The 6,836-nt window shown below is 54.4% G+C and overlaps 1 protein-coding gene across 1 annotated transcript; it reads left to right on the top strand.

Moving 5' to 3' along the window:
- Nucleotides 1-1,270: 1,270 nt before the first annotated feature.
- Nucleotides 1,271-6,466, top strand: Cd37 (CD37 molecule). The gene is made up of 9 exons (XM_057761096.1): nucleotides 1,271-1,363; nucleotides 1,591-1,665; nucleotides 1,754-1,826; nucleotides 2,923-3,047; nucleotides 3,130-3,204; nucleotides 3,967-4,071; nucleotides 4,540-4,746; nucleotides 5,264-5,347; nucleotides 6,042-6,466. The coding sequence occupies exons 1-9, from the start codon at nucleotides 1,310-1,312 to the stop codon at nucleotides 6,117-6,119; spliced, it is 876 nt and encodes a 291-aa protein (XP_057617079.1). The 5' UTR covers nucleotides 1,271-1,309; the 3' UTR covers nucleotides 6,120-6,466.
- The last annotated feature ends 370 nt before the right edge of the window (nucleotides 6,467-6,836 follow it).

Here is a 6,836-nt window from a genome sequence, read left to right as displayed (position 1 = left end):
CTTGTCAGACACCTGACGGTTGAGGCCCGGACAGCCATGGGTCAATGGCGGCCAGCACATCTTGGACGGCTTAGATATGTATATCGCTAGCCCTCTATCTGCACTTAAGTCTCACGTCAGGAGCCTGAGATGGACTGGAGGGGTCACTGACCTATTTGCCTCTTCCTGATAGGGCCAGAGTGAATAAATCTTTTTCTGCTTTCCACTATTAATTTGGTTTTTATAATTAGCTTACTGGGGATGAGTAGCTGAGCCTGGCTTGGGGCACAACCCGTGACAGGAAAGAGCCAGCCCCCAAAGTTACACACACACACACACACACACACACACACCTCAAAATAAGGGAGCCAGGCATGGTGGATCACACCTTTAATCCCAGCACTCAGGAGGCAGAGGCAGATGGATCGCTGTGGTCTACGTAGAGAGTTCCAGGACAGCCAGGACTACACAGAGAAACCCTGTCTCTAAAAACAAAACAAACAAAACACAGGGGACAGCTTCTGAGGAATGACATCTGATGTTTGTCCTTCGGCCTCCAAATGCACGCGTGCACTCATACACACATGAACACACAGCACATACACACACAAAAGAAGAGAGGAAGGAAGGAGGAGAAAGAAAGAAAGAAAGAAAGAAAGAAAGAAAGAAAGAAAGAAAGAAAGAAAGAAAGGAAGGAAGGAAGGAAGAAAGAATCGAGTCTTGTCTCAGAGACAGAGAGCTGCCACCTCAGAGACCTAGGGCTTGAAGAGGAAGCTGGGTGATAGGCACCCTCCCCCTGACTGTAAGTCTGTGAGGGACACATGGGCACATCATAGCAAAGCATGGAGAAGCTGGGTGTAAGAATGACCCCACTGCCGATGCCTGGTTCTCCTGGCGCCTCCTCCCCTTCGGTTTCTCCACAGAGGCAGGAAGTGCCACCTGAGGTTCACTTCCTGCATTGCCTAGCTGCTCTCCTCACCCCTGGGACTGTCACACTTTCACTTCCTCTGGTGTCCAACCCCAGCCCTCAGCACATGGGAGCACCTGGTCTGGTGGGGGGGAAGACCCAGAGAAAGACGCGCGCGCGCACACACACACACACACACACACACACACACACGACAGAGGCCGAAGGGACAAAGAAGGGCAGAGAGAGTTAGTTCAAGGGCTGTGGGTCCTAAAGAGAGGACCGCAAGATGCAGGGGCGGAGCCAGGGAGCAGTGAGGTCAGAGTGTCTGTGAGGTTGGCCTCTGCAGAGACAGCCCTGAGGTTCCAGGACCCAGATGTGAGTGGAAGCCCTTCAGGAGGCCCTGTGTACCCTCCCTGAGCCATGGACACCTGCGAGGGACCACCCATTGTGTCCTTGGTACCCACGTATTCCAAGGTGCTGCTGTGTGCCCTGTGGAAGCCATGAAGAAGATAAGGACTCAGCTGACAGCCACTAAATGAAAAGGCTGGGTGGAGCTCCACCCCTGGAACTTCCTCTTTCTCTGCCCTCTTCCTCTGTGCCTCCTTCTCAGTCTCTCTCTTTCTCCGACCATTATCCCTCTGGTCCCCTGTGGCCAATACCTCTTCTGTCTGGGTTCCTCAAGCTGGTCACTCCCCATCTAGGAGAAGATGTCAGCCCAGGAGAGTTGCCTCAGCCTCATCAAGTACTTCCTCTTCGTTTTCAACCTCTTCTTCTTTGTGAGTCTACTCATGGCTGCCCGGCAGGGGTCCCAGGACCATGGTGGCCCTGGATTGCCCGCAAACCCCTCCTCTTCTCTTCCCGTAGGTACTAGGAAGCCTGTTTTTCTGCTTTGGCATCTGGGTCCTCATTGACAAGACCAGCTTTGCATTCTTTATAGGTGAGAAGGCTGGGCAGTAAGGGAGGGTCTTCCCGGGGTGGACCTGACCCAGAACCCCACCCTAAGGCATCGCCTGGTATCTCCTTTGCCCTAGAGGCCCTCAGGAGTTACCAACTTTTCAGACAGGGCTCGCGTTCTAGTGGCCCATTGGCCACTGCCACCGTGCCTCTGTGCCGTGTCTTTCCTAGCAGACAGGTTGTATAAACTGGATGTCGTGGTGCGTGCCTACCATCCTTGCCTACTCAGTGGGTTGGAGGCCAGGCTGGGCTATGTGAGAGACAGGCTCAAAAACAACCGTAACGAAATGAGGTCATGATTCCAAACAATAACAGAAATGATAGACATTTCACAAATACTTCCTGTGTCACATCTCGGGCTGGGGCTCACAGACCCTCCCTTCTCGAGGTTCACAGAAGGGAAGTAAGTGTCTTGCTAGGTGTCATACAGCAAGGAAGGGGAAGAGCAGAAATAAGTCATAGCAAGGAAACTATGATAAAGGGGGAATCAAATCCATAGCACCGCAGCCAGGCGGTGGTGGCGCACGCCTTTAATCCCAGCACTCCGGAGGCAGAGGCAGGCGGATCTCTGTGAGTTCCAGCCCAGCTTGGTCCCAGCAAGTTCCAGGACAGCTAGAGTTACATAAAGAAAGCCTATCTCAAAAAACAAACAAACAAACAAAAAAGCAATTTATTTACCACGTTGATCACTGGGTTGAACAATGTTCTCATGCGTACTTCAGAACGCCTGTTATTCCAGCACATAGGAGGTGTAGGCAGGAAGATCAGAAGTTCCAGGTCACCCCTGGCTACAAAGTGAGTTCAAGGCCAGCCTGAGCTACAAGAGACTATCTCAGGGGGGAAAAAAAGAAAAAGAAAAATTTAGGAAAATCATCTCTAACCCGGTGGCCCTCCAAGGGTTTAAGAACTGGATCCAGTGATGCTAGTGACGCCACAGAAACGGGACTACAAAGTCTGGAGAAGGGGACCGAGAGCCAAAAACAGGAGGAGAATGTCAAAGGGAGAAAAACTAACTCAGGGCGGGAGACAGTGCAGTTGCTATTTCCCGGCCCGGCCCTCACTGCCGTTCACCGCCTCAGGCTTGTCCTTCATGCCACTGCAGACCTGGGCCAAGGTCCTGGCAGTCTCCGGTGTCCTCACCATGACCCTGGCCCTCCTGGGTTGTTTGGGGGCTCTGAAGGAACTGCGCTGTCTTCTGGGCCTGGTGAGTAACTGCCCATCACCGATCCCGTCCTGCCCCTCAGAGGCCTCCTCTCACCTGTCACCTCTCTCCGCTCTGTCCTCAGTACTTTGGAATGCTGCTGCTCCTCTTCGCCACACAGATCACCATAGGGATCCTCATCTACACTCAGCGGACCCGGGTGAGTTTGCCAAGGAGGCTGAGGGGCAGGAGCGGGGAGAGAAACAAAGGCAGGTGGGCTCTGCCATCAACCAGGAAGACAGCCAGAAAGACACGGGGACGGAGGCACAGAGAGGGAACGCTGGCGTGCTGGTGCATGTGGTCCTGGCTGTCACAGGCTAATATTAATCAGCCCAAGAGACCAAGGCTGGTCTGGGCAACAAAGTGAGGCCACATTTATTAAAAAGGAAGGAGCCATGTGTGATGGCATACATCTTTAACCCCAGTACTCTGGAGGAAGAGGCAAGCAGATCGCTTTGAAGACAGCTTGATTTATACAATAAATTCTAGGGCAGCCAGGGTTCCATAGAGAGACTCTGGAGAGGGAGGGGAGGACGGAGACAGAGGCACACATAGACTGACTTCTGCCTAGCATTTATTCTGCTGGTGAGTACTTGCCTAGCACTCATGAGGTGGTCGGTTTGGTCCCCAATCCTGGGTACCTGTAATTCCAGCACTTAGAATATAGAGTCAGGAGGACCAAGAGTTCCAGACCAATGTGGGTTATACAGGAAAATAATTTTATTCCAAAATAATTTTATTTCAAAATTAAATCCAAACTTTAAAAAAAGAGGAAGAAGCAATGGAGGTGTAAAAACCCGTAGAAACAGTTCTGAGATTCTGAGGAAGAGACCCAAGGGTGTAAGGTCGGGCTTCTGGGGTGAACACCATGGGCGGAGCTGGGGCAGTCGGGACTCACTCCATCCTGACCTACACCCGCCAGCTGGAACGAAGGGTACAAGAGCTGGCGCTGCAGACGATCCAAGGTTACGGCGCCAACCTGGGTGATACAGCGGCTGAAGAGAACTGGGATTACACGCAGTTTCAGGTGTGTGAGCTCCCTACATCTCATGTCCCAGACAGTTAACACCCTGGACTCTAACATGGTTCTAAAATTTCAGCTTCAGCCTGGGGTTTAAGGAGACTGTGCCTCTGTGTGGGCTGCGGGTCACCTGTTCCCTCTTCCTTACTCTGCTTGAGTACCCCCAGATGAGAGTATCACTGTCCCCATGTAGCTAAGTCCCCAGACCCTTGGCCCTGACGGTGCTCCACCCCAGTCCCAAAATTTCTATGCGAGGAACTTCCGTCCTCGCATGTAGTGCAGCTCTGGCATCCCAAGACAGAATCACACGGGTGACCCACAATCTCAGGTTCACCTGATGCTCCTCTGCAGAGCCCAGGTCACCTTGGCCCCATCGTATCTTGCATACCCATCATCCCTACCCGGCTCCCAGGATTGGCTGCACATCTACAGCCCAGACCCCGGGTCCCTGACTCTACCCCCCCATCCCATCAGCTGCGCTGCTGCGGCTGGCACTCTCCCCGGGACTGGATCAGCGCCCGCATGCTGAAAGGCAACGAGTCTGAGGGGCCCTTGGTGCCCTGCTCCTGCTACAACTCCACGGCGACCAATGACTCCTCAAGCTATGATAAGCTCCTCTCCCAGCACATGGGGACCGCTGACCCATGCACTCTTCCCGCAAAAGCCCCCTACTACCGTGAGGTGAGACGGGCACCGGGGAGGTGGGCCATCGGTGGGCGGGGCCTCTAAAGGGCGGAGTCTTTAAGAAAGCGGGCAGGGCTTGGAGGGTGCGGCTAGATCAAAGGCGTGGCCCAAGGAGGTCAGGAGAAGCGGGTCCCCCAGAGGTGACTGTGGCCCACACAAGCATTAGGAATCCACAACAGAAAGGTAGGTGGGGCCCTCTGATGTGATCCAGGCCTACACGGGACGTGGCATCAGGCGGGCTTGGGAGGGGCAGCTACCAGAAAAGACAGATCCTTTATCAGTGGGCTGACGACTCAGGAGGTCGGAGGTGCGGGAGCTCCACGGGGCGGGGCCCTCAGAGTGAGAGACGAAACCTAAGCAAGGGCGGAGAGCCTGGACCACGGGCACAGGCAAAGTTTGGAGAAGTGTTTGGATACCTAGGCATTGGGCACCTAAAAGAAGATCTGAGGGGCTCCTGGGCTTGGGGATGAGTTCCAGAAGCAACAACACCTTTATACTTTTTCTGTAATCCCAGGGCTGCGCACAGAGTCTCCGGAAGTGGCTGCACAACAATCTCATCTCCATAGTGGCTATCTGCCTGGGAGCTGGTCTTCTTGAGGTGATTTGGCCCCGCCCCCATCAGTGATTGGTCTGTCTAGATGTTTTCCCGTTGCCGAGGAAACGCGCTTGCTTTGCGTCTATCTATGGCAGCACTAACATGGGATGGGGCGGAGGACCTGGCTTCTGCAAAACTCTTGGCCATATGCGTGCTCTGCCCGCTACCCTCTCCCGCAGGTAAGCGAGATGGCGCTGTGTCTGCTGCTGCATCGTAGAACGCTCAGCAAAGAGCCGGTGCTGCCGCTGCAGGGAGCCGAGGGTTCGAGCCCTACGCCCGGGCTAAGCGCTGATGGCAGCAGCGGGCGCTGGGGAGGGCTTAGTAGTAGCAGCGGACGCAGCAGCACCCCATGGGGCAGCTGGGGCATGGCGGGTGCCTGCCCGACTTGGGGGGAGAAGGCACAAGGCAAGCTACCCATGGCTTTGGGGCCTTGGCCGTTGTGGGATACGGACGAGGAGCAGCCTGAGATGGAGAGCGCAGACGCTGAGGTGGAGGTCGGGGAACACGCAGAGACAGCCACATCTCCAGAATAAAGGACGCTGGGCTTGCCTCTGAGCTTTCAGACTGCCACTGGGCTGCCCGCTCTCAGCGCCACCAGTCACTCTAAACTGTGCACGCCCACTTTTTGCTTCTCCTTTTGCCTTTCCCTTCGGGCAGCACCCCTTCTCCAACCCTGAAACACTGTCTTTCTCTGCAGCTCAGCTTCATGACGCTCTCAATATTCCTGTGTAGAAATCTGGACCACGTGTATGACCGGCTGGCCCGGTACCGCTAGGCCTGGCCCGTCGCATCGGCGCCCACACCTCCACGCAGCCAGGAAATGTTTCCTTCCTGGCTGGTCTTAGGGCTACTGCCTTGGGACTCAGTCCCTGGGGGATCCAGGTGTCTGCCCTTACCGACAGCCATTACTTCCCCCACGGGGCCAGGGCCTTCCCTCTGTCCCCAGCTTCCTTCCCCATCCCCTCCTCTCCACACCATCTGTCTGCCACCTCCCACACGATACCTCAAATAAATCCCCTTCGTTTTGGTAAAAATAGCTTTATTCTCCTTCGGAACATAAACCATCACTCTTGGGGAAAGGAAGGTGGCAGGGTGGTCTGAGGCTCACTTAAAATGGGGATGAGATTAAGAAGTCCCACCCCACTGCTTGCCCTAGCTGAGATAACATTAATCTTAACACTGTATAAATATCTCCTTATATTAAAAAAAATTCAGGTCCCACTTCATTCTGCCCCCAGCTGGGAAGCCATTATCTTCAATTGTGACATCCCAGATCAGAGAAAGGGTGTGGGGGAGAGGCAGACATGGGGCGGTGGAAAACAGGAAGGGTACAAGGCAATGAGTAATGTCTCCCACACTGCCCAGCTCCCTTCTGCAGAAGAGCACAGTGGGGCCCTGTAGAACTGAGAGACCAGTGCTGTACCTGTGGGCATGCACTCCTCTCCCCAATCCCTGATGCTCAAGAGTGAAGTGTCCTGTCAAATGCTCCCTG

The sequence above is a fragment of the Chionomys nivalis genome (assembly GCF_950005125.1).
Source record: "Chionomys nivalis chromosome 23 unlocalized genomic scaffold, mChiNiv1.1 SUPER_23_unloc_1, whole genome shotgun sequence".
NCBI lineage: Eukaryota > Metazoa > Chordata > Mammalia > Rodentia > Cricetidae > Chionomys > Chionomys nivalis.
Note: the sequence above shows the minus strand (reverse complement) of the source record. Positions and strands in the feature narration are given on the sequence as shown.

Bases quoted from the DNA above. Each gene is read 5' to 3' on its own strand.
- Cd37 (XM_057761096.1), top strand. From the start codon at position 1,310: ATGGACACCTGCGAGGGACCACCCATTGTGTCCTTGGTACCCACGTAT. The intron at 3,048-3,129 runs GTGAGTAACTGC...CTCTGTCCTCAG, and splicing joins TGCGCTGTCTTCTGGGCCTG to TACTTTGGAATGCTGCTGCT. The intron at 4,072-4,539 runs GTGTGTGAGCTC...CCATCCCATCAG, and splicing joins GGGATTACACGCAGTTTCAG to CTGCGCTGCTGCGGCTGGCA.